Source organism: Lytechinus pictus, chromosome 2, assembly GCF_037042905.1.
Source record: "Lytechinus pictus isolate F3 Inbred chromosome 2, Lp3.0, whole genome shotgun sequence".
Taxonomy (NCBI): Eukaryota; Metazoa; Echinodermata; class Echinoidea; order Temnopleuroida; family Toxopneustidae; genus Lytechinus; species Lytechinus pictus.
Genome location: NC_087246.1, coordinates 26,014,490 through 26,041,194, shown reverse-complemented (window position 1 = coordinate 26,041,194; position 26,705 = coordinate 26,014,490). Strand labels below are relative to the sequence as shown.

The 26,705-nt window shown below is 36.2% G+C and overlaps 1 protein-coding gene across 1 annotated transcript; it reads right to left on the bottom strand.

Annotated features, from left to right (window-relative positions):
• Window positions 1–1,817: 1,817 nt before the first annotated feature.
• On the bottom strand, window positions 1,818–13,771 carry LOC129273283 (uncharacterized). The gene is made up of 3 exons (XM_054910304.2): window positions 13,302–13,771; window positions 7,735–7,836; window positions 1,818–4,343 (listed from the first exon to the last, which is right to left on the bottom strand). The coding sequence occupies exons 1-3, from the start codon at window positions 13,650–13,652 to the stop codon at window positions 4,263–4,265; spliced, it is 534 nt and encodes a 177-aa protein (XP_054766279.2). The 5' UTR covers window positions 13,653–13,771; the 3' UTR covers window positions 1,818–4,262.
• Between the last annotated feature and the right edge of the window lie 12,934 nt (window positions 13,772–26,705).

The following is a 26,705-nucleotide window of genomic DNA, read 5'->3' as shown; positions in this document are numbered from 1 at the left end:
CTAGTGTCTACAGCAGATGAGTATGAAAGCACTTGTCTCTGCTCTAATTATCCAAGGAGATTCTCCTTCAAACCTATTAAAACACCTGCCTGTCTAGTGTCTACAGCAAACAAGAATGAATACTAACAACATGGTAATTTGTTGGCAGAATAATAGTTGATTGTGAAGCCAATAAACGCAACAATGCATTGCAAGAACAATAACGAAAGATGGACTAGCTACCGGTAGTTTATTTTCTGGAACACTGACTCCCACCAACCCTTGACTGCCTGGGTTAAAAGAGACTAGGACCCCTGTTACATTTGGGAATTGGTGGCCCGGGGCCGGACCGAGTCCAGATGCAACCTTGATGAGAATCAAGTGGATTATCTTTGCGAACGAACCTGGGGGTGTTTCACAAAGAATTAAGAATGACTTAGGTCTCACTTAAATGCCGACGCGTACATGATATGCAACGCGCAACCTTCTTGATCAATACGCAGTAGTGCGCGTCCTCATGGCATGATCTGACCAATACTGTCATGTCTTTTATACCACGCGCAACTAGACATTTACAATGTAAGTGCGACTCTAAGTCATACTTAATAAATGTTTGTGAAACACCTCCCTGGTCCGTAAATGTGTCTGGTTACATCACAGCATTTTTTCTCCCCTCTCCGGATCGCGGATGGACGGGTCGAGCTACAGAAATGAAAGAGTGGGACAGGGGACCGAGTAGATTCTAAATCAGAATCGATACGACTCGACGTGAAAAGAATACGTTTCTCTTTCAATGCAGTGTGTACCGTATTTGTATACTTCCTTGTTTCACACAAATTAATATAGAAATGAACCCTTCAAAATCAGATCCTGCTTCCCCAAAACAGCAAAATCTTATTCATGAATGAACCGCCTTCTCAAATCAATCACATTGCTCACATGCCGCAAAAGATCAAAGACTGGAAATTCGCAGCAGCTGGCGAATGGACCGAGAAGGGTTCAAGTTAGCTCTCGCAAAGAAGAACTATGGGAATAACAAGATGGGGAATACATGTACCAATAAAACTCACATACACTATACATTTCACCAATTTGTTTTGTCAGACAAGTTGTCAGATCTGACAACTTTTGTTGATTTTTATTGGCTGAGAAGCACAGTGAGTTGCTACTGTAACAGGTTGATCATCATCTGACAAGTCTTTTTATGAAATGTCCCCCAGGTTACATGGAGTCAGAGGTATTCTAGGCCAAGTTTACTCCAGAATTCAAGCTTGCCAAAAGTAGGCGAAATTCATGACAAAATTTATATCCCACTATGAACATAGGCCGTGTTTATGCTTCCACTTTTCAGGCCAGAATCAGCGTTTCCAAACTTGATTAGTCCAAAAAATAGGTTGCGTCCATGCTTACTTTTATTTACACGCTGTTTCAAACGCTGATCGTAAACTCACAAAAAGGTGCGTTTGCAAACGTCGTTTGACCAGAATCAGGCTTTCTGGGAAGGTATAAACAGAACCACGATCGTAAACGTGTTTAAATGACGTCATTTGGTGTATGCTTCCGGTGAGATGAAAATCCGCGGGCAAATACAGTCACATTGCTCCATGGTCGCATGTTACCTCCACGGAATTACCTCATCTCCCTTGTTACATTTGCATGTGTGATAATTGATTTAAGTACTGTCACTAGTATTACTCTTCCAATTTGTCATCGCGATGAATGTTGAGGGATTTACAAAACAAAAAACCTGGAACATGAGTTATAATGAGGAGACATCGCCAGATTCCCATAAACAAATAGATGTTTTATCATGTATACTTTAATATTCTTTATTTTTTCTCACTATTATCCTCACCATGGTGGAAAATGGCTGTCAAGTAGCTCCATGCAATGACTAAAATATCGGAAATTGATCGATGTTTAAATAACAGTCAACGTACCTTCCCCATAACAACTCTCGGAAAAAAAAAACTTTCGAAAAAAGGGCGCGCCCAATTTGACCTCGCTTTCCTGCTCAACGAAAATTACGATGCGAAGCCAGCTGGAGTTCGTGATTTCGCCTCTGAAAAGTGAAGCATAAACAGCACTCCCAGAACCACGTTTACGATCGGCGTTTTGAATCGACGTTTGAGAACGCTGATTCTGTCCTCGCAATGGAAGCATAAACACACCCATAAACATTTCTGCATTGACAGGCAGCACAACCAGGGAGTCTGATTTGATCGTAAAAAAATAATGTTGACAATCCTTTTGAGGGCAAGCATTTACACAGGGAAATAACAAGAGGATTTGGGGTTCGTTACAATGCAGAAATCATATAAAGTTTAGACTTCATATCTTGTGTGTTTTATAGTTTCCTACCAACTTCAAGATGAAAATCTAACAGTGCTATTAAAGGGGTACTCCAGGCTGAAAATAATATGACTTGAACAGATAAAAAAAAATCAGACAAACAAAACACTGAAAATTTCTATCCAAATCGGACACAAAATAACAAAGCTATGGCATTTAAAAGATTTGCATTATTCTTCTTTTGTATTCTACTATATGAAATTAGGTTTAATATTTTTCCTCCAAGAACATAAAAAAATGGATTGACAACTGATAGTGCATAAGATATTCATTGCTGCAACTTACACATATAAAGGAAACAAAAATGATTTCATGTAATAACTTAAGGAAAGGGAAAGTGGGGAAATAGACATCATCAGTCCAACTAAACTGTTTTCACAAAATATTGCTAAACTTAAAAATTCAATAACTTTGTTACTTATGACAATTTGATGAAAGTTTCAGCATTTTGCTCTGTGAATTTTACTCTATTTATTTAGGTATAAATATTTTTAGCCAGGAGTACCCCTTTAACAGTGTCAATGCCCCTAAGTAAAAGTTTTATTAAGGTATCCTTCTGCAGCAAGAAAATAGGAAAAACTTGTACCAGATCTACAATGTAATAGCAAAACTATTTCTGATAATTTTTTTTTCAAAATAATACAACACTTTAAAATATACAATTTCGATAGAGAAAATAATTGAAATGTGAGCAATGCAATTTAACTCACAAGAGACACATGGGGAAAATGACCTCAAGTACAAGTAGGCCTACAGTCTTACTCAAATGCTATAAAAAATCATTGTTCCAAGAGGTCGGGTCATTGACCTCTCTGGAGTAAAACCCAACAATGATAAAACAGTGTCATCAAACAAATTGAGACACATAAATCCGGTATTCTTGGAATGATCATATATCATTCTGCATTTGAAGATAAGCAAACCTGCAATTGACTGGCATAAAATAAGAAACAAACTATATATTTCTAGCAAGAATCTGAACAAAAGCGTTTACCAAAGTACTCAGTGAAAAACTGTTCCACTTAAGTGCTTTTAACTGGAAATGGTTAAAGGTATCATATTTCCATAATCCATATTGTATTTGGCTATTAGTACGGATGAGTGTAATGGATTAAAGAGCACTGTCAAAGGATCTTGTCACACTTTTCCTGTGTTTTTAATCCATTCATGAAAGCCAATTGACAATTCCGATGGAAATGAGTTAATATTGAGATTAAACATTGAGGCCTAAAAGGGGATTTCTACATGTAATCTGGCTATTTCTACAACGTTACTGGCCCGACAGCTATTTTAACAGGTCTGGGACCGTCGGACCGGCGCTAGTGTTGTGTGCTGGCTTACATCATTTATCAGTGAAAATCATCTACAAAACTTTTCAACCTTTCTAAGTTCTTGTTGATATTCCTAAATGTCCCAAAGATATAAATCTGGCTAAATCTCCAAAGCTAATTTGTTTAATAGTTCACACACAATACACAGTTTTTACATTGTCAAGGCTATTCCATATATATATACATGTAGGAAATACATTCTGAGAGCATTTCAAAAGTTCCAGCCCATTTGCAATCCCAGCCAGAATTCTTTGCTCATGCTCAAAGCTTTTAAAGTGCAATAGTCATGGGAAAATATTCAAAATTATTCAAATAGCATTCTGTGTTTTCTGCATACATTTTTGTTAGTAATGATTATATGGCATTCAAACAACATTCAAAGCATTTTGAATGCATTTCAGGGAAAATCTGGATTATTCAGAAATTATCTAAAACACGACCTTCTACTACTGGAAGGAATAATTCTGTTTGATTCCTGCTGATTCTAAGGACCTTTAAGGTGTTTCATCCACTTGGAAGCATTCCAAAACTCCTGAATAATGCCATACATGTATTGTTATAATTCCAATAAAAGAGGGTTAAAATCTGAAAGATTATTTGTCAAAATCTTACTTGAGTAAAGAGTGTATCACAACTGGAAGCAAATCCCAAGCCAACGGAGCGCGTGAAAACAGTCGTAATCTGGAGAGAATAAAAAGCAACAAATGATGGATAAAAATTCCCTACTAAAAACAAGAATGAAATGAAAACAGTCGTAATCTGGGGAGAATAAAAAGCAACAAATGATGGATAAAAATTCCCTACTCAAACAAGAATGAAATAAAATATTATTAAATAACTTTGTCAAGTGCCTCATCTTAACCAAATAAAATAAAGTCACTGAAATGCTGGATGCACTTTCAAGTTAACCAGTATTAGGATTGTGTATTAACAAGTGTAGACTGAACATTGTATTATTTTAAATGCTCTTTCAAAACTGAACAAATGGAGTGCGAAGAAAGAACATAAACTTAGCAATGTAAAAAAGCAATAAAAATGAAAATATCCTGAAAAGACAAGTCCAACTCAGTAAAAAGTTTATTTGAATAAAAGAGAAAAATACTAACAAGAATAACACTGAAAATTTCATCAAAATCGGATGCAAAATTAAAGACATTTAAAAGTTTTGCTTAATTTCACAAAACAGTTATAAGCATATCCTGGTCAATGTGCAAATGAGGGGACTGATGAAATCACCCACTCACTTTTTCATTCTATCATATGAAATATATCAATTTTCTCCTCACTGTCATGTGAAGCAAAGTTTATTCCTCCCTGAACATGAGGAATTACAAGTCTTTTTTAAAAAACATTTTGTGATTCTGTTATTTAAAGTTGGTCACTATTGTCAAATCTGTAAAAATTGAAATATTGGATAATTCAAACAATAAAAAATACTATTATTATATATCAATATTCTTATTTTGATGAAATTTCCAGCATAATGCTCATTTAATATTTCTCTACTAATTCAAATCAACATTTTTCTTGGGTGGACTCGACCTTTAAAGGGGAATCCAACCCACATAAAAAGTTGTTTTTTGAGGAAAAAGGAAAATCAGACAAGTTGTTAAGTGAAAGTTAGAACAATATCAGACAAACAATAAAGAAAGTTATAATTTTTTTTTAAATTGTAAAAATCAGTAATCACTATACCCATGGAAACTTAAAATTGGCAGCATTTGTGATGTCATAGAGATGTAAGACAAGGACTACTCTTCCATTTAATACTCCAATGTACATGTATATGGCTAAAATTTCAACAGTTTTACTTCAAATCATACTTTTCTTCCATAATGACAAATACAATATGCTCCATGGGTTATATCATGATAACTGCCCAAAGGGGAATAGGTACTTAGGAGAAAACTACACAATCCTGATAATAAAGTACATGGCCAATAGGAAAGTTGTCCTTGCCCCTTATCATAATTTACCCAGTTACCAATTTGAAATTTACATACTGTAGTCTTTAATAGTGATCTCAATTTTAAAGCTGCCATACATTTCTTATTGCTTGTCCGATTTCTTTCAAACTTTCACCCTTCTGTTTTTCTTATTTTTCTCTTTTCCAACACAGCATTTTAGGACCAAGGATGGATTCCCTTTAAATTAAAGAAATTACCAATCAACAGCATGGTTTGGGTAAGTATGAATAGGGGGGGGGGGCAATTATCAGGAATTTTAAGGCTTGAACAAGTTCTCATAGTTTTATGTGCATGATAGGGTCTGAAAGCATCAAGATAGTTTTATGAGCATGCAACAGGACTCTTGCATTCTGACAGGTGTGCAAAAGATTTTTTTTGCTTCATACATGTATCTAAAGTTCTTGTAATTACCTTTACGAGATATACCCTCTGACCTTTGAGAAAGTCCCGTGAATGTTGTAATTTTGTACAGCTCTACAAACCAAACTCTTATTTTAGGGGGATATTGTGAACAATTTGCTTTCGCACTGGCAAAATATCCAGTATTTTCTGATCTATGAAAAATTCCAGATCAGATGATATAGGCCTATACAGGTTTTTTTTAATGAGTTTGTATGAAAGGGCATTAGATTATAGATCACTTTGGTTTGGGTGCTCTACTTTATTATAATCTAATTAGGCATACTATCTTCAGGCTTTAGGTAGTCTAGACAAAAGAACATGGACACAACACACACCTGTCACTAGTTGACTCATTGCATATATATACAGTACATTATTTGTTCTTTTTCTTCTTCTTGTTAAAACTTGGAAGATGCCCAAATTGAATACCGATACTAGCTCAATATTGAGTATGGAGAAATTAACAACTCCATGATTCAAACTTAATCAAACCTCAGTAATGTAATGTATTCTACATTTTTTCATTTCATCAGAACTGTACAGGAATAGTATTTAAATAGCATGGAGGCCGACATATTGTTAGAAGGGTACTCAGGGCTGAAATTCATCAAAATCTCATGACAAGTAACAAAGAATTGAATTTAAAATTTAGCAACATTCTGTGAAAACAGTTAGGGCCTAGATGGATGCTATCATGAATATTCATAGGTGGGTTGGCAATGTCATGTCCCAACTTTCCTTTTTCTTATCAATGAAATTATAATTATTTCATAAAATTTCATATATGGGTGCATGTCTGCATGATATGTCTCCTTTGTAAAAAAATAAGTTGCAGCAATCATTGTTTGATAAACCATTTTTTTTCATTCTTGGAGGACAAAATTAGAATGAATAGAAAATTATATAATAAAATATGAAAAAATAAGTGGGGATGACATCATCAGCTTGCTCAAATGTTGTAGAATAATAACTTGGTCATTTCTAGTCAAATGTTAAATTTGCAGTTTTGTTTGTCTGATATGTTCAAAGCATATATTTTTTTCCAGGAGTACCCCTTTAATAAGTTCCAAAACAAATCATCTAACAAAATTGTAGGTCTGATATAACAAAAAATAAAAATAGAAATACAGCAAAAATTGATAAATAAGTGACCTGCAGTTTAATGGTCATATCAAGAGTGCAAGGCCCAGAAGAAATCAAACTAAGAAACAGTATGATCTTATCAGCTGAGAACTTCTAGCAAACTTGGTGGGGAAACTGATGAAATCTAGGAGATATATCTAATATGGTGCCTACTTGTGCTTTCACACACTACAGACTTCATTATATAAAGCAATTGAAAGATTTATAACTGCTTGTAAAGATGGCTTTTGTTTGGGGAAATTATATATTGCATCTTGTTTTGCACTTCCATCAAATACCGACCACTATAAAGACCTCATAAACACTTATAAAACTAGTATGACAAAACTAACACTCTGTAATACATCATTAACACTTGCAAAGCTATAAAATAATGACTATTCCTCAGATATCAAAATAAAGGTCATATCTTGCGATCAATCGATCCATCTTGACAGCTTTGTCTCCATAGATCTGGACTGATAACACTGGTGCAGTTTTGACAGGGTATTGACAGAAATAAACTGACTTCTTTGTGAAAGACCCTGTATGAACTATACCCTTGAAAAAGAAATACTGACCGAGTTAGCTAGTGAGGCAGCTGCTAGTTCATTCTTGCCCAGGTGCCCACTAAAGAGTACAGCCATAATCGTCATCATAGCTTCAAGGAGCATGTATAACACCTGAAAGATTCAACAGAAATATAACATTCAGTTTAATATACTGGCTCAGTAAGAGAACATCAGCCATAATCAAACATGTAGCTTTAAGGAACAAAGTATACCACCTGAAAGAATAAATGTAACAATTTTCTTTTATATACTACTCATATTAAGAGAACAGCCATAATCATCATCAAAGTAGCACCTGCAAGGAATCTGCAAAATAAAAATAAAATACTGTATAATTCATATAATAAAAACAAAAGAAATACTAACAGGATGGAATCTCTCACTTGCAAATAACTGTTTTATGCATTTAACTGAAAATAAAAACAACTTTCTTTTAATATCTTAATGCTCTGATTTTGTTGATATTTTCAGCACAAGGCCTGTTTGAAATTCTGCAAGTAATCAACTTTTTGTTATGACTTTGATTAAACTTAGGATCCATGCTTTGAGGCTTGACTAAGAAGTTACAATGACCTGAAAATAGTCAAGGTCGTGAATACCATGGCATATTCATAAAAAAACTTTTTAAAATGATCTTACATATGGGCTTTTTTGTCAGACGCTCATTAAAATGGAGAAGGATAATACAGTTGTGCTCAAAAGTGAGCAAACCCCACCACAAAAAGTCAAATTCCACTCCTTCATGCTGAGTGTTGAATGCAGACAACATTACACTACAATGTTTGGCAAGTGCAGAGATAAAAAACTTCACTGAATGTAATATTTGATCACCTGACTTCACAATAAATACATCTAAAACACAGCAGATCTTGAACACTTTAAATATGTTCATTTTCTGGTGGGGTTCACTAACTTTTTAGCACCACTGTACATCCTGAGAGATAACTGAAGAGGCTGCTACCCTGGGTTAATAGAGCTAATGCAATTCAGTAATATCCAATTGACACAGATGTGTCTAGGGTCTGCTTCTTTACTGTCATCTGATATTTGTTCCTGGAATTCTACTTGATATATTCAGGGAAGGTAGTGCTTCCTTCCCTGTTAGACAAGGTTAGTCTATGTATTCTAAGATATTTAAAAAAAATCAAAGATTTCTTCATTCGTTCTACTATTTTTTTTCAAATTACAGAGGGACAAATCTTGATAGGATACTAATCCAATTGGAACGAAACAACTTTATACAGTTAAAGAAGCTGAAAACTGAAACAGCACAGGTGATGCCTAAGGAGATCGATGCTCTACAGTGCCCATTACATGTTTGTGAAATTTCTCACAAGGTTGTATTTTTTGTACATGTCATATATCTCAGATGAAAATTTGGGTACATGTACATGTAGGCCTACACCTATATTATTATCCACCATCATTTTTCAAATTATACTGTAAAAATAAGTGATTAAAAGTGTTGAAAGCACAAACTTGGTGTAATCCAACCCTAACATTACAGAACATATTGTTGCCGATGGGGTAAAACAAATAAGCCCTACATGAAAATTTTCCAAGAGCATCATACCTGAATCAATTCTATTGATAAAAAAAATAACTGAATTAACCCCCATAGATCATAAAGCCCAAATTGAAACCATGCTGGTTATTAAAAGAAAAAATATATGTTTAGAAAATTTGCGGATAAATGGATCAACAAATTGAGCATATATTCTATTAAACTACATTCAGCAAATTTGCATTTAACTGAAAATTAAAACAACACTTTTAAAATGAAATAACTTTCTTTTAAAATTTTACGCTGATTTTGTTGATTTTTTCAGAACAAGGCCTGCTTAAAATTCCGCTATTAAATCAACTTTTTGTTGTGTTACAATAGACCAAACTTTAAGGCTAGACTAAGAAGTTACTATGATCGGAAAATAGTTATGAATACCAGGAATTTTGACTCTGTGGTAGAGTCCCTTTATCATAAATGGCATATTCATATCAAAAACTTTATTAAATGGCCTTTACATATAGGCCTTTTTGTCATATGCTTGATGTATTAAAATGGGAAAGGACAATAAATTCTGGGAGATCAGCTGATAACTGAAGAGGCTGCTACCCTGGGTAAATATAGCTAAAATGCAGTTATCCAATTGACACAGATGTGTCTAGGGTCTACTTCAAATCTGACAATATTTACCATCTGATAGTTGTTCCTGGAATTCTACTTGATATTCAGGGAAGGTAGTGCTTCCTTCCCTGTTAGACAAGGTTAGTCTATGTATTCTAAGATATTTAAAAAATCAAAGATTTCTTCATTTGTTCTTTTATTTTTTACCAAATTACAGAGGGACAAATCTTGATAGGATACTAATCCAATTGGAACGAAACAACTTTATACAGTTAAAGAAGCTGAAAACTGAAACGGCACAGGTGATGAATAAGGAGATGCTCTACAATGCCCATTCATTGTGAAATATTTCACACGGTTGTACTTTCTTTTTGTATGATGGTGGGCCCCAAGTCTGCCCACCTAACAATTTGAGTTAAGATCTAACATGAATTTCTTCTTATTTCACAAAATCTTTCAGTTAATAATGTTCCTTATATTATTATTATTAAGTGTACCAAATTTCTCATTAAAAAATGAAAGAAAATATAGGATTTTCTTGAAAAAACCTCGGGATGTCATTTTCAGATTGAAAAAAAAATGGTACCCCATGTCTGCTCACTCATTCACATTGCACACGATTCAGGGATTTTGATGAGAAAGGCTGCATTTTGAAGCCGTTACATGAAATGCCCTAAATTCATTATTTTTCCATCATTTTGAGTCGGATTTTTTAATGAATACCTGTCCATGTATTGCATGTGTAGAGTTCGTGCTCGTTGCGTATCTTCTTTTACTAGAATCGCGCAGATACGTGTGTGCGCAGACAAGGGGGACCGCGCAGACTTGGGGGAACTTGCCATACATGTCATATGTCTCACTTTTAGGGAGATGAACATTTAGGTACATGTAGGCCTATACTTTACACCTATATTCATCATCATTTTCAAATTATACTGTAAAAATGAGCCATTAAAAGTGTTCAAAGAACAAACTTCGAGTAATCCAACCCTAACATTACAAAACATATTGTTGCCGATGGGGTAAATAGGCCCTTAAAGAAACTTTTCCAAAAGCATACACACCTGAATAAATTCTATTGATAAACAAATATAACTGAATTAACCCCCACAGAGCATAAAGCCAAAATTGAAACCATGCTGGTTATTAAAACAAAATTACATGTTTAGGAAATTTGCTGATAAATGGATCAACAAATTGAGCACTCAATAGTAGACTTACATGTACATGTACATGAATGTTCAGTAATAATGTTCATGTTAAAGAAAAATAGAAATCAATTTTAATGGTGTTTAGTGTTACTGTTAGCGATTCAATCTCATTTTTATCAAATTACACTTTAATAGACAATCTTGTTATAGAGTACTTTCTTAAAATTCTAAATCTTGGAAATTTGATAGACCTATTGCAGGGAATTTACCTGAGATGTCAATTGCCTCTAAGACATGGGAACCAAAATAAAGAATGAAATGGTATTTATGATCACAATTCACAAGTACATGTATACATGTAAAAGGTATTTTAAAAAAAGTCGGAAAAAACCACAGGAATTTGTTAATGTACCGGTAAAGAAAATGTGATTGAATGAATTTCCAGGACTTCCAAACAATTGAAATGAAAGAGAAACTGATCCAGGAGGAAACTCTTCTGTTGATATTATGCCAAGAACCACTTGTTGAAGGGGAAGGCCACCCCAACAAAAAAGTTTAACTGAATTAAAAAAAATAATGATAAGACAGCCTTAAAACTGAAAATTTCATCAAAATTGGATGTAAAACAAGAAAGTTATGAGGATGACATTTCACAATTTTGTTTAATTTCATGAAACAGTAAATGTACAACCTGGGGAGTGTTTCATCAACATTTTCATCCGACAAGTTGTCAGATCTGACATCTTTCTCTGATGTTGATTGGCTGAGAGGTACTGTTACTATGGTAACTGTCGGATAAAATGGGACTTGTCGGATAAAAGGTCCGACAACTCCTTTCATGAAACGCTCCCCAGATATTATGCAAATGATGGGACGATGATTAGTCTTTTGTATTTTATTATATGCAGGGAAAAAATACATGGGGGTTGAGGACAAATTTGCCCCTGAAATTCTCACAAGAGCCCTGGAAACTAAAAAAAAGGAAACCTAGAAAATCCCCATTCATCGCAATGTTAAAACTTATCCAATGTTGCAGATATAGTCAATGAGTTGGGAAAAGTAGCCCCCCTCCCCCCAATCATGATGTGAAATAAAGTTTGATTCATTCAGGGAATAATTTCCTGGGGGCCGTTTCATAAAGCTGTTCTTAAGTTAAGAGCGACTTTAAGAACGACTGGCGATCCTTTCTTGTGGTAATGGTATATTCATGGGCAATGGATAAGCGCATAAGAAAGGTTCACCAGTCGTTCTTAAAGTCGTTCTTAACTTACGAACAGCTTTATGAAACGGCCGCCTGGTATCGCATCGCAATTTGCTTTTTGAAAGACTGCTATGCATTAAGTCTTTTGTATAGCAGATTTTTACAAAGAACTGTACATTAATAGTCACGAGCTTTTGTCTTGTGACCAAGAATGCTATTCAAATTTGTAAAGCAAATTTATTCCCTGCATTACTGAACAAGTGGAATTGCTTTTGTTGTAATCTATTGTGATATGATTAACAGTTTACTTACTGTCAAATCTGTAAGGATGGAAACATTCTGTATTTCATACAATAAAATGGTGAGTGGATGACATCATCAACTCTCTCATTTGTATACCACTGTGATGTGCATTAACTCCTTTGTGAAAAAAGGTGAAACTTCTAAATGTAACAACTTTCTTATTTTACATCCAATTTTGATGAAATTTTCAGCATTCTGCTTGTTTGATTTTTTTATTTTTTTATTCAAATCAGATTTTTTTGGGGGTGGACTTACCCTTTAAAAGTTCATCATTGTGTTTGACAAAAAGTAAAAAAGGGAGAGAGGAAGAAGGAAAAAAGGAAGAAGGGAGAAAGGGAGGGCAGGGGGGGGGGGTAGAGACAGAGAAGCATGTAACACAAATAAAGTAAACATATTTAAGAACATTTCATATAGGCCCACCAAAAATAGTTTTACGTTTAATAAACACCATGTTGCAAAGGATTCTAAAAATCAAATTAAATTTTCCAAACCCGTACTTCTCAATATTGATAACCTTTCTAATGGCAAATTCCTTTAAAATATGACTTTCATATTTAAAATCGAATTTAAAGAATTATTCCAGTTTTACACATATTTATGTACATGTATCTTTGCTTGATTTCTCAGTTATATATTCAAATAAACTTGTTATCGTGGTGGACTTGGCCCTAAAACTTAACATGTATGGTAGCAAATGCGTCTAATCCTCAACCTCATGTACATGCATGCACATGCAGGCCTATAAACTTTTCCTTTGGTCAAACAGAAAAAGAGTTTTAAGTTTTTTTATACTTACATTAGGCCAAGCAAGTTTGAGTAAGATTTTCACCTCCTCCCAGTACTCCTTGACGGTGAAATCCCAGCGGGGACACACACCCCAACACTTGGGTGATGCTACATTCACATCTCCCGCATCCTCCTCCTCCTCCTCATCAGCTCCACTATCATCTGCTTCTGCTTGTCTTTCCTCATCAGTGCTCTTATTTCTTATTTCGTCATCTTCGCTTTGCCCCGTTCCTCCTTCTATGTTGAGTCCAGCGCCGTCATCGCTGCCCGCCGTTGTCTGTTCATGTTGGTTCTTCTCACCGTGATCTGAATCGTCGGCAGTGGGATTGCTCCCCTCCATCATTTCTTCATAGTCGGTCATTGTTGCTTTTTTGATACTCTGTTGGTGGAAAAGGAGATAGAGATGAATAACTACGGCACTGATGAGCAGAACGGGACACTCAAAACTAGTGACTCGCGACTCCCTCTCTAACCTTCTCTCTGAATGAACAGAGGGAAGTAGGCACTGTGCACACAGGTTCTTGCTTTTATATATATCACACAGAAGAAACCATGAAAAATCAGATCAGGTCATTGTTACACATATTCAGAATAGCTCTGTCATCACATGTGCAATGTACTCTCCCCATCTATCACTTTAACGATGTAGCTACTGAGGCCTCTTAAAGGAAATATTATCTCATGTCAACTGGGCTGAGGTAATTGATTGTTCCCATACTAATAAAGCTTATATTTTTTATCATTGAATAATGAAGCTTTTACAATGAATATGAATAAACCAAGGAAAAGACAAATTAACATAAATCATTTATGGGCAGATGAAAAACTTATTTGCTATTTTCATGTAGTCATACATGTATTGCACCAATAATATGGAACGATTTGCTAATTGATATAACATTCTGTAATGAACATGTGTAGAATTATTTTCCACTGTTTTTCTTCTTTATTGTATGGGTTTTTTTGGTCTCTTTTTTGTTTAATCTTGATTTTTTTTTAAGGGGAGGGGGTAATTGAAGGCAAATAATTTTCTATCTTCTTCACTATTTCAATTATATTTTTGTCAAATTGCTTTAGGGGAAGAAGATATCTTGACAAACTCAAATTTTGGGTTTTTATAACCCCCCTTTTCCTTTATTGAAAATTGTTTAATGATAAACACAGATATATATACATTAAAGACCTTTTTATGACATGTGCTTTACATTTGCTCATCTTGTTAAGTATTTTTATGAATTGTTATAAATACAATGTGATTTGTAAATGGAAATAAATAAATTGAACCAAACTAAATCTTGTGTGGAGGTGAGCCAAAAAAGCATCCATCCATTCTTATTCCAACACATGTAGGCCTAGTCAGTTCAAACCCCTTAAAGAAATCTATTGATAATCACAATACACGTACATGTGTACTTTTGGACCAATGTAAAATATGATAAATCATTTTCCCTTGGAGGTATTAAGACACTTTCCAAGGGTGAGATAAAAATTACAGGTACATTGTATACCGCTTGATCTTTATAACACAAGTGTTAACAGGGAATTGATGAAGCATTAAGCCTTTAAACTTTCATTTTAGGCAAGGACATGAAACTATTTAGAAGAAGCAATAATTTGCCCCTGGGCCCTGGCTCTCAACTAGAAGTGCTTGCGAATCCAATACCCTTTTTACACAGGATTTTCTTAACCCCGGACTATCGCTAACCCCGTACTATCCTTAACCCCGTACTATTTTTTTTCCTTTTCACACATGCCAAATTGTTATGGCTAACCCCGGATAAGGAATGCTTGCTTTTCACACACGAAACTCGCTAACCCCGGACTAGTGGTTTTTGTCGATCATTCGTAGTACAAGTACTTCACTCGTACCTTTTTACACACGCTAAAATTTCCTTAACCCCGTACTATAGGTGGGGCTAAATTGCCATTTAGCCCCACCTATAGTACGGGGTTAAGCTTAGCCCACTTTCGTTTTACACTAGCGATCTTAACCCCGTACTATCGCTCTTAGCACCGCAATTGCTGGGATAACCCTGCTTTTTTGCAGGGCCAAATAATCCCGTACTAAAGGTGGGGTTAGCCCACTTTGCAAAAATGCTGTGTAAAAAGAAAGTGGGCTAAGCTTAACCCCGTACTATAGGTGGGGCTAAATGGCAATTTAGCCCCACCTATAGTACGGGGTTAAGGAAATTTTAGCGTGTGTAAAAAGGGTACAATTATACCTTAGTTCCCACTCTCACCTAGTTCAATGAAAACCACTTTAACGTGTAATGGGGACACTCGAAGTGGTCTTGGAAACAATCTTATGTGGTCTTCCAAACCAGTTTGAAAAATACTAGTACCTCACGATATGGTTTTCAAGACCGCTTTGACCCCATTCTAAAATACCTTAAACTAGTTTATTGGAAACTAGTTTTAAAGTGAAATGAGAATGGTCGAAGCGGTCTTGGAAGCATCTTCCAAACCAGTTCTGAAAACCACCTGGCGATGTAGTTTTCAAGATCGCTTTGCCTCGTTAAACTGGCGTAAGTGAGGACACCGCCGTTCTTCGGGAAGCGATCGTCGCACAGTTTGAGCACGCTACTCCACACACTGTGTGACGAATGCCTACAATGCGGTTTCAGATTTTTCGCAAAACATGTGACCCCCACTGAGAGCATTACCATAGCAACAAGATCACTTTACGTGATGTGGTTTTGAAAAACACTTTCGGGTGATCAAATGGGAACGCTAGCAAAGCTATCATCCAAACTGGTTTCCTGAACCGATTTCCAGTAAACTAGTTTTAGAAAGTATAATGAGAACAGTGTTTTTGACTTGTTAAACTGGTTTAAGCGTAGGTAAAGACACACCCATTCTCCGGGAAGCAATCTCCGCACGGAAGAACAAGAGTGTGTGCATGATTTTGGGTGCACTATTCAGTACTGTGTGCAGAATGCCTACGCTGTGATTTCAAATTTTGTGCAAAACATGTAATTCCAACGAGAGCATTCCCATTGCAACAAGTCCACTTTATATGAAGTGGTTTTGGAAACCAGTTCAGGAGAAGGTTATGCAGATTTCCTTATCAATTTATGCTTCACATATATAAAAAAATGTCCACTGCTGATGCGTGCATTTGTCAGAGTCCGCCAAATTGATTCCCCTCTGCCATGGTTGAGTAAGCTATTTTATTAATGAGTCCACTGTTTTGAAATGGTTTCCCTTATAACAGTTTGGGAAACCATTTAAGAAAATGGCACTGCTAGCATCCTCATCACCTTCTCATGAACTGGTTTCCAAAACTGTTTTGAACAGTGGACTCATCAATTCAAAACAGTGGACTCATGAATAAACAGCATGCTTAAAGGACAAATCCAGCCCAACACAAAGTTCATTTGAATAAAAACAGGAAAATCCAACAAGCATAACACTGAAAATTGTTATCAAAATTGGGTGTAAAATAAGAGAGTTATGACATTTTTAAGTTTCGCTTAATTTCATAAAAGTTATATGCACATCCTGGTCTGTATGCAAATGAGGGAAGTGATGACATCATCCACTCACTATTTCCTTTGTATTTCATTTTTTTTTCTAATTTTCTCCTCACTTTCTTGTGAAACAAAGATTTATTCATCCCTGAACATGGGGAATTATTTACCAGTTTCAACATTTCATGGCTCAGTGAAGTTGGTCCAAATTGTCAAATCTGTAAAAATTGAAATATCGTATAATTCAAACAATAAACAAAAGAAATAGTAAGGGACATCATCAACTTTATCATTTGCATGTCACTGAGTTGTGCATATAACTTTTTTGTGAAAAATAAGCGAAACTTTAAAATGTCATAACTTTTTTATCTTACATCCGATCTTAATGAATTTTTCAGCATTATGTTTGTTTGTATTTTCTGTGTTAATTCAAATCAACATTTTTCTGGGGTGGACTTGACCTTTAACACTGGAGACAAGCATCAATTTGGTGCACTGTGACAAATGCGCATCAGCATTGGACATTTTTAAAATATATATACACAGTAAATTAAGCATAATTTATACAGGAAATAAGCATAACCCATGTGTTCAACCAAAGGATTTCAAAACCACCTTTGTGAATTTGGGCCTTAGAGTCCTCTGAGTTCTATGACTATAATAGTATGGACACCACTCTGTTGTTCAACTTGAGACACACTTCGAAAGAGGATTTAAATAAGAAAGCTCCTTGATTTAAACCCATCATGAATAAAATACAAAACAAATAGGGAGTGTGTGATATCCATTCGGCTATTTCACTTGTGCTGTGTATATTCTAGCAAACTTAAAAGCATGGAAACTTTCATATATACCATTTTGATCATGTATCAGTGAATTGTGCTTCTTGATTTTTCTCTATTTGATTTCTTCGAGTCAACACACTTTGGGGGTTGCCAAATAACCTTTATAGTAACTATACAATAACACAGTGATTCAGTCATACGGTACTGAAAAAGCAGGTAAACCAGTGACAGCTTTATGATACTACAAGATTAATTTCTATTGTATGTAAATAAAATAAGAATATATCTGATCATGAAATTTTGAGGTAACTCTTCGAGATTTTTTTACTGTGTTGAGAGCAAAAGTTTAATCATTTGTTAAAGAATCTTTCCATGGATTATCTTGTTGGTTTGTTTTTTTAATAGATAATAGATATTGACCCTACCAATCCATCAAAACTGGTGGTCTGAAGGATTTCTTTACAACTCACATATTTGTAAAATTGTGGAAAAAGAGTGGAAAGGCCAGAACCAAGGCAAAGACATGCTGCTCATCCCGTGCTGGTCTTCAGTTCCCAGTGGGACGTGTTCACCGATTTCTTCTCTTCGCAATGGAAACTTTTTCTAAAATCACGCCCACTAGATGTTTGGAAACCAGTACACAAGCTAAGGATTTAATAGTGGCAGCTCTGTAGCTGAGATACACAATAAAGTGAACATTTTCATCTCAATCATATTTAAAATTGCATACATTTCATGTAATTTGTATATTTTTATAGTACGAATCCCAGCAATCTATATAATGACACATGATTTTGATGTACATACATGTACATGTGGGCCTACTGTAAATACTGGTAAAAGCTTAAAGGGATGGTCTGGGTTGAAAATATTTATATCTACGTAAATAAAGTAAAATTCACAGAGCAAAATGCTGAAAATGTCATCAAAATCGGATAACAAATAACGAAGTTATTGAATTTTAAAGTTTATCAATATTTTGTGAAAACAGTTATATGCACATCATCATGAATATTCATTAGGTGGGCTGATGATGTCACATCCCCACTTTCCTTTTTCTTATGTTATAAATGCTTCATTTTTTCATACATGTGTAATTGATGTCTCCATTATGATGAAATAAGTTGCGGCAGTAAATAACTAATGCACTTAATTAGTTGTCAATCCCATTGTTTTAGTTCTTGGTAATTTTTTTTGAACAAACCTAATTTCATTAAAAAAAATACAAAAGAACAAGGAGATATGACATCATCAGCCCACCTAATGAATATTCATAAAGACATGCCTAGAGCTGTTTCACTGCAATAATGCAAATCTTTTAAATTCAATAACTTTGTTATTTGTTATCCTATTTTGATCAAATTTTCAGCATTTTGCTTTGTGAATTTTACTCGATTTATTGACATATAAATATCTCCAGCCTAGACTATCCCTTTAAAGTTGTATGTGAATGCTGACATCATGGATGATCTCCCAACTTGATTGAGATTTCAGAATTGAAAACCCATTTTTCACAAATAGTATAGGCCTACACTTGCTCTTCTATTCATCCAATCATTTTCCTTAGCTCACACATTTATTTCTATTTGACATCATGATCTTCTTCTGACCCAGTCCCATAAACTGTATTTCACCCTTTTGTGCATTTTGTTTTCATCTCATTACTTTTCTGAGGATTCTTCTTGTGCTTTTTAGGTGAAGCCTGTGTATCATCATTCTTATAGGAAATGAGGATAATCCTTTGACTCCTTCCTCAATCTGTTATAATCAACAACCCCTGGATAGGACCTACGTACATGTAGGTGTTTTATCTCCAAAGAGTGAAAAATATCTTTTTATTTTGATGCTTTGGGAGATATTCTTGAGGAAAAAAGTAATTTTGAAACAGGCAATGCTTCTTATGTAGTCATACATTTGAGTCTTTTGAGAAGGTCTAATTATCTGGTTATTTTGAGCCACCCATACCTACTCTGCTGCGCAAACCCTTCACTCGAGTTAAGGGTCTAAATTGCAGCCTACTCTGAACTTCTGAAGGCCCTCTAGCTCCAGCGAGTTTTGTATGTGCTAGTCTATGCGTGGAGACACATTTGTTGATCAAAGTTTCAATCAGGGTCTGTGCCTGCAGACTAAACCATACCCCTAAGAATTTTCTTTCTCTTCCCAGGTGGGCTTCAGTCCTTGAACAGACAGAGATAATTATTTCAAAGGGAGTGAATTACTGTTAGGCCAGACTTCAATTGTGAAGGTTGTACATGTAGACAAACAACTGATTTTTAATAATTTACCAAAAGCCATTTTCATCAAATAAAAGACACATATGTATTTTTTTTAATTTTAGGTGGACTTCTTTGGACTTGACCTTGACTGGTATCAGTTGCAAATAAGTAATTTGACCCATTCAACTAAGATAAACAGAGATTTGTCACTCAATGTGTTATACACGGTATTGTATAAAAATTTGAGTGTCGTACTCCTGACCTTAGATTCAATTCAAAATGCATTATACCGTAATAAACAGAGTATTAGTAAAGATTTTCTCAATTTTATACTTGCATCTTTATCCACAGTTGTACGGCTTTCAATTATACTGGAAATCAGTAGCAATTCACATAACATAAATAAGGAAAGCTGCATAACATAAAAATTGCATCTGGTTTTAGTAACTCTTTTTTAACTCTTTTTTAACTTTGCTCCCATAGTTTGATTTCATAAGAACTGTATACAGTAAAATGTTAGAAATACCAAAATACTCACACTGCATTTTCTTAACCCCATACTATCCTTAAACCCGGACTATCCTTAACCCCATACTATCTTTTTTGGTTTCACACTGTCTTTCTTAACCCCATACTATTTGCTTAGCTGGGGTTAACGCCTTAACCCCGGACTATCACACAGCTTATCATTTATGAATATTGATGATTTTACCATACAGAGCGCGATTAACATGCAATTTCGACTGTGATTGGCTAATGCTTATCCCCACTTTTCCTTAGCCCAGTTTTATTTCACACTGCATCTCTAAGCACCACAATAAGCCGACTAACCCTGCTTTTTCGCAGGGCCAGATAGTACCGTACTATTTACTGTGCTAGCCCACTTTGCTAAAACGTAGTGTGAAAACGAAGTGAGCTAAGCTTAAACCCGGGAAATTGGTGGGGCAAAGACCCCCCCATAGCCCAACCAATTTCCCGGGGTTAAGGGAAAAAAGTGCAGCGTGAAAAGCATAAAAGAGTACAACAAAAGCAAAGAGGGGAAAAACAGTTCAAAGTCAAATAAAAAAATAAAATATAGTAAATAGAATGAGTTGTGCATGTGTACACTGTTCTCTGTAGGCCTACATACTGTATGAAAGCCTTTTACGTGGCCTACGTGTATAATAGCTTTACTTATATTTGGGTGTCAAGGCTAGAAATAAGCCATATCCAATCATCACAAATTCATGAAAGAGGTAGGTCCTACAAAGTACATGTATGCAGGGTCCATTCTAGACACAAACTCAATCTGATGGCATCTTACTAAAGGTGTTCCTAAAATCCTACATGATTGATGTGTGAGCCTATCTAAAAAGCATTCTACACTGGGACCAAGTGGGATTCATACAACAATACAATCAAAGTGTCCTCTATACAACCTTTCTTAATCAGCCATTGTTTGTTTTACCTATTGACCCACAAATCAATGAGAGGGCAGACAGCTCTTATTGACTTAACAGGGGATAATCATTAGCTTCTCTTCTATTGTACTGATAAGATAAATTGATCAACTCCTCTTAACAATACAAGCACACTTCAATCTGATGTTCAAGGTGATAAATCCCTACTTCATTTGCAAGTTAATGATGTACATACTGTACATGTGTACATGGAAGCCAAGGTCAATGAATGACATCAACTCTCCAAATTGATCAGGGATTGACTTTGACATACACAAACACACAGCATTTGCTGGCCTATTTTCAAGCAGGTGTCATTCGTATCACCTGTCTGCAGTCTGCACAACTACTACTTGGACATGAAATTGAAGCCAAAATACAGTTTTGGTACAAGTTCAATAAAATCTCCAATACATGAAAGTTTGGGTAAATCCCCTAAAAAGTGTCTGTCACTGTTCCAGTTTACAACAAATATGAAAGTGTAGGCTGAGTATGACCTAATAAACTACAGTGTATTATGACCAGTTTGGATACCGTAGTACTTATGAAATATAAATTTTACATGAATATCTATGTTGACTGGGTGCCACTGCCCAATCAATATTTTCATTTGTTTTGTTTTTGATACACTGAACCTCCTCTCAATAGCCACTACGCTCTTGTAAGATTCACCAAAGATACTACAAGGGGAAGATCAGGCACTTCGGCCATTTTTTTAAACGCTCGATTAATGCTCATGGGAAGGGCGCCCACTAGCGTTGAGTAATACCTTGGTCACATTTGCTACGGCCGCCGTAGATTCTAAAATTTCTACGGCGAGTAGCAATTCTACGGTCTCCTCAGAATTTCCACGGCCACTTACTCTAGCGGTCATATATGTTACGGTCGCCGCACGGCGTATTTTTTAATTTATGAAGAAAAAATCTGCGGCTGACGTATGTCCTTGAAATCATGACGTACGGTCGCCCTAGGGCGACCCTACGCTGGCCGTAGGTTTTTGACAAATACTACAGCAGAGGCGAGGTGGCCGCAAGGCGCCCTCACGGCGGCCGCAGGGGGACTATACAGTGAGTATACCGTGAATTGCTTGTCACGCTCATCATGATATTTTACATTAGACATTTCATTTCAGAAAGTTTTCAAAGTGTCGCACCATGCCCATGCGCGTATTCTGGGTGGGAGGGAGGGGGGGTTTTCAGGGCCCGGGCCCCCGGGTAGGCGAAAAGGGGGCACCAAAAAGAGGGAGGAAAGAAAGGGAAAGAAAAGGGAGATAAAAAAGGGGGGAAAGAAGAGAAAGAGAAAAGGGAGAAAAGAAAGAGAGAAGGAAACAAGAAGAAGAGAAAAGGGGAAAGGGGGAGTAATAAAAGTGGGGGGGGGCAAATTGATGTTTGACCTAGGAGGGGGGGGGGGGGGGGTCGCCAAATTAATGTTTGACACTGATCTGAATATTATACGATCAGTAATGTTCGACCTAGGAAGGGGGGGGCAAATCGACCTTTGGGGTGATTTGCGCTTCGCGCTCGCATCGAATGATTAGTTAGATGGACATCATGTTAAGGATTACCTAATGATTACCTAAATTGTGTAGAATGTCTAGTTTTGGAACGGAATATAAAAAAGGTTCAGCTCGCGCTTCGCGCTCGGATCGAAATTTTTTTAAGTGCCCATCCTGTTCATGATTACCAATAATGCTTAGAATTTCCAAACTTTGGGTCATTTTGGAATATAGACAATTTTCAGCTCACCCTGACAGATAGAGAGATGCCCATCCTGCTCATGCTTACAAAACTTCTCAGAATATTCTATTTCCAGGTCTATACACAAGCTATCAAAAATCGCGTTCGCATTATTTATTTCTACTTTTGAAATAAATCTCCCTTAACCATGTTAACTTGTTTGTATGAATAAACTTAAGATGTTAATAAACGCGTTAGTCTTAAGTAAGAACTACACCCTAGGAAACAACAAAAATCAGCATTTAACTCCCCATGATAATACTAATAATAATGATAATGATAATAATAATAATTTTACCCAAGTTAGCCGCTGGTGAAAGGGCAATATCTGTGCTTCCTGGTCACATTTGTTCTTTAAAAAAAGTGGTATTACATCATATTCATGGATAGAAATGACTTTTTATCAAGTCATCATTAAAAAAGTGGTCTGCAGTTGCCCATTTTCATGTGATTATGAAATAAGATAATTCAACATGTTTGCCTGACGAGGAGGGGTCGCCATTTTTTTTCTGAAAAGAACACATGCATATGGGCCAAAATTATAGGTCAGGCCCCCGAGGTGCAAAATTCTAAATACGCGCCTGGTGGCTCCCGAGCAGATAACACAAAAGGAGAAGGGGAAAGGAGGGAAGAAAAAACACGAGGGCAGCCGCACGGCCACCGTACGCTCGACGTACGGCCGCCGTAGACCGTTCTACGCCATGCCTACGGCTAGTCTAATTTCTACGGCGAGCGTAGAAAAGAAAAAATGTTATAACTCCGAGTTAAAATTCTACGGCCACCCCTACGGCCTGTAAAAAGTAGGAATCCGCCGTACGTCGACCCTGCGGCCACCGCAGATTTTCTGCGGCCGCCGCAGAAATCTCTCGAATTCAGGTATATACGGCCGCCGCCGTCAGACTGCAGGTCCCAAGAAAGTGGCTTCTTTCATCCAAGTGATATTCATGACTTGAGATGTTTTGCATATTTAATGAGCTTGATGCGGACCAAAACACCTCTTTTCATTCGGTCATTGCTGCTCTAATTGTGCATCGAATTTCATGAATTTGGTACCATTGTAAAGAAGAAGAATCATTTTTTCAGGTCATGTGTTTGGATTTATTCAAATATTTTGTAATATAGGTTAAAATTTTGATCTAAAATATGCTACAAAATAAATATTTTCACCTGACAAAAGCTGCTATTTTCACACTTTATTTTTGTTTGAGCCCAGATGATTTTTATATCATGATAAAGCTGAATATGTATGCTTTGAAATGATATAGATTTCAAAATAAGAATTGGTTTAATCGGGTCAAGATCACACTTTTCATTTGCCAAGTACATAAAGCAGTTTGAAAACAAGAATACTGCACTCTGATTGGTCAAAGAGACCACACAATGGCAAATTCCAACGGTCCCAGTGCCTGGGTTCGTGGGAAGGTCACACTTCCCATGTGGTAATCTCCTCAAATACCCCGCGCCTGTAGTTCTGTGAACCTTATCCAGCCAATCAGCACTCTGGATTTCATGCAAGTACAACATTTCAGAAATCTTGTCTTGTACCTTGGTGGGAAAAGTGTGATCTTGACCCGATTAAAAGGTGCCGCATATCAAGAGTGGCATTGTGAGATAGTACAGAAATTCAGCTTTATGGTGATAGAGATAATTTGCAAAAGAAAACAGGGGAAGAAAATTCAGTTTTGAGGCACATTTTCGGGCCAGAAATTTACTTATTTAACAAAATATTGTATACAAAATAAACGACCAATATGAAAGAGTAACTTTTACTCTATCTGATGGTGCAATAATATTTCATTTAACTTGAGGTTAAAACAGGTAAATTCTTAGAGAAAGAAAATCTCACGAATCACGAGATTTTGCAAGGAGGAGGATTCAGCCACGAGATGATTTGGATGAATCTGGCCTTTTTGCTCATTAGCATAGGGACCTGCGGTCTGACTGCTCTTAGCCTAGGTGATGGATATGCCATCAGACTGACCCAAAGCATGATGAATGAGTCAGTGTACATATTTATGAAGTAATTAATCTGTGGTTATGATGACATAGAAGACGTATGAAAGGATATCACCAAGGCAAGGGTCAGTTTTGACCAACAATTAGGTGACAGATGAAGTATATTTAAAGGGCAAGTTCACCCTGACAAAAAGGTTTAGTATAAAAATAACAGAACAAATCATAAAAAATATTGCTGAAGGCTTGAGAAAAGGCTATCAAAGAATAAAAAAAGTTTATATTAGAATTGTAATTATTTGATTTGTGGTGTCATATGCGAGCAGCTTTCCTACATATCGTACAGTAAGAACTCAATGATATGTTGGTTAGGGTTAGGGCAATCTAACACTGGATGAGAAATGAACTTCTTAACTGAAACTAAGTAGCGAGACAAGCAAGGTCATGACATCATAGTCTGATGCACTCACACAAGTGCGAGGTTAGTATCAGTATAAACCTCGCACAAAGAACCGCGTTTGGCAGAGATTTCTAAGTAGTGGGTCGCACGTGTTGCGACGCCACTTCTGGCATCCACAACACACGACTTCTATGGCTTGATTTTTCTGTGTGCGACGACATGAAATGAACCCTTGAGTGAGTCTGATGTAGATCTAATATGTGGAAGATAAGACTCATAATATTTCACCAGTGCGACAAGAATTAAGAATTGGGCATGAAATTAGTGAATAGCAGGTGTGGTCAGTCCTAGGAAAAGGGGGCCGGGGTGCAAAAGAGCACAACGAAAACTTGCGCATTGGTCGCCGGATAGTTTCGCGAATAGGATCAGAGTCAGATTTATAGAAAGCGAGATTCTATCTGCTGTATTTTCCGCACGCGACAAAAAATTGGTAATCTAAATAAAACTGATGCCATTTTCACAGATAGGATGCTTAGAAAATAAGGCTGTCGATAAGGGGTAGGTATACATTTTCTTAGCTGGCAGCCGTCTGTTTCGAGGAGTTAAACTTTTTTTAATAAATTTTTTCTCGTACACAGACGGCTAGCGATCGTGCAGCATCCATTAGGGGTTAACAGTGCAAAATCCGCCCGACGGGGCTCATCGATTTTTGTCTTTATTTCATCAAAAAATATATAAAAAGAACTAGACCAAAAGAAAGATTGTTATTTTGTTTTGGCCTGAAATGCACCAAGACGGGAAAAAATAAACTTAAAAGGGAAAAAACTTCAGCTGTCGCACAACAGCCGCAACTCCCACTTCCCTGGTTTATCTGAAACTTGATACATAAACGCATGGCCATTACAATGAGTCCCCATACAGATCGAGTTAGAACTTCGGAGTTCAGTCTCTGTAATTAGTGAGACGGAGTCTGAGACGAGAGGAGCCAACATAGTTCAGCGGAACAACCAGTCCAATAACTGAGACTGAAGCTTTTGGTCTCGGTACACCTGTAAATTCAAAGAGCTAAAACTGCACCCCAAAATACATACAGTCCGGTCGGTATACCCAGTTGTTGTGTCCGGACAGGTTGTGTGTCCGGACGATCAATTTTATTTTTAATTTTACTTTTAGTTTTAGAAAGTCATTTGAAAAAAATTAGGTCCTACAAGCGAATTTTCATAAATTTTTAGTACAAAATGTTAGGAAATATTATAGAGAGCAACATAGAAGATGGTTAAAACTAATGAATTTATATATTTAGTGTAATCCAAAGACGAAAGAGAAGGCTTAAAAAATATAAAGTGTCCGGACACCCGACCCCCCCATCCTACCTACCAAGTACCCATACCGGTGGTGGTATGCCTACCCGAAAC

Coding starts and splice junctions, on each gene's coding strand:
- LOC129273283 (XM_054910304.2), bottom strand. CDS start 13,652: ATGACCGACTATGAAGAAATGATGGAGGGGAGCAATCCCACTGCCGAC. Junction 7,837..13,301: donor TCAAACTTGCTTGGCCTAAT/GTAAGTATAAAA, acceptor TGAATCTTTCAG/GTGTTATACATGCTCCTTGA. Junction 4,344..7,734: donor CTGCCTCACTAGCTAACTCG/GTCAGTATTTCT, acceptor TATTCTCTCCAG/ATTACGACTGTTTTCACGCG.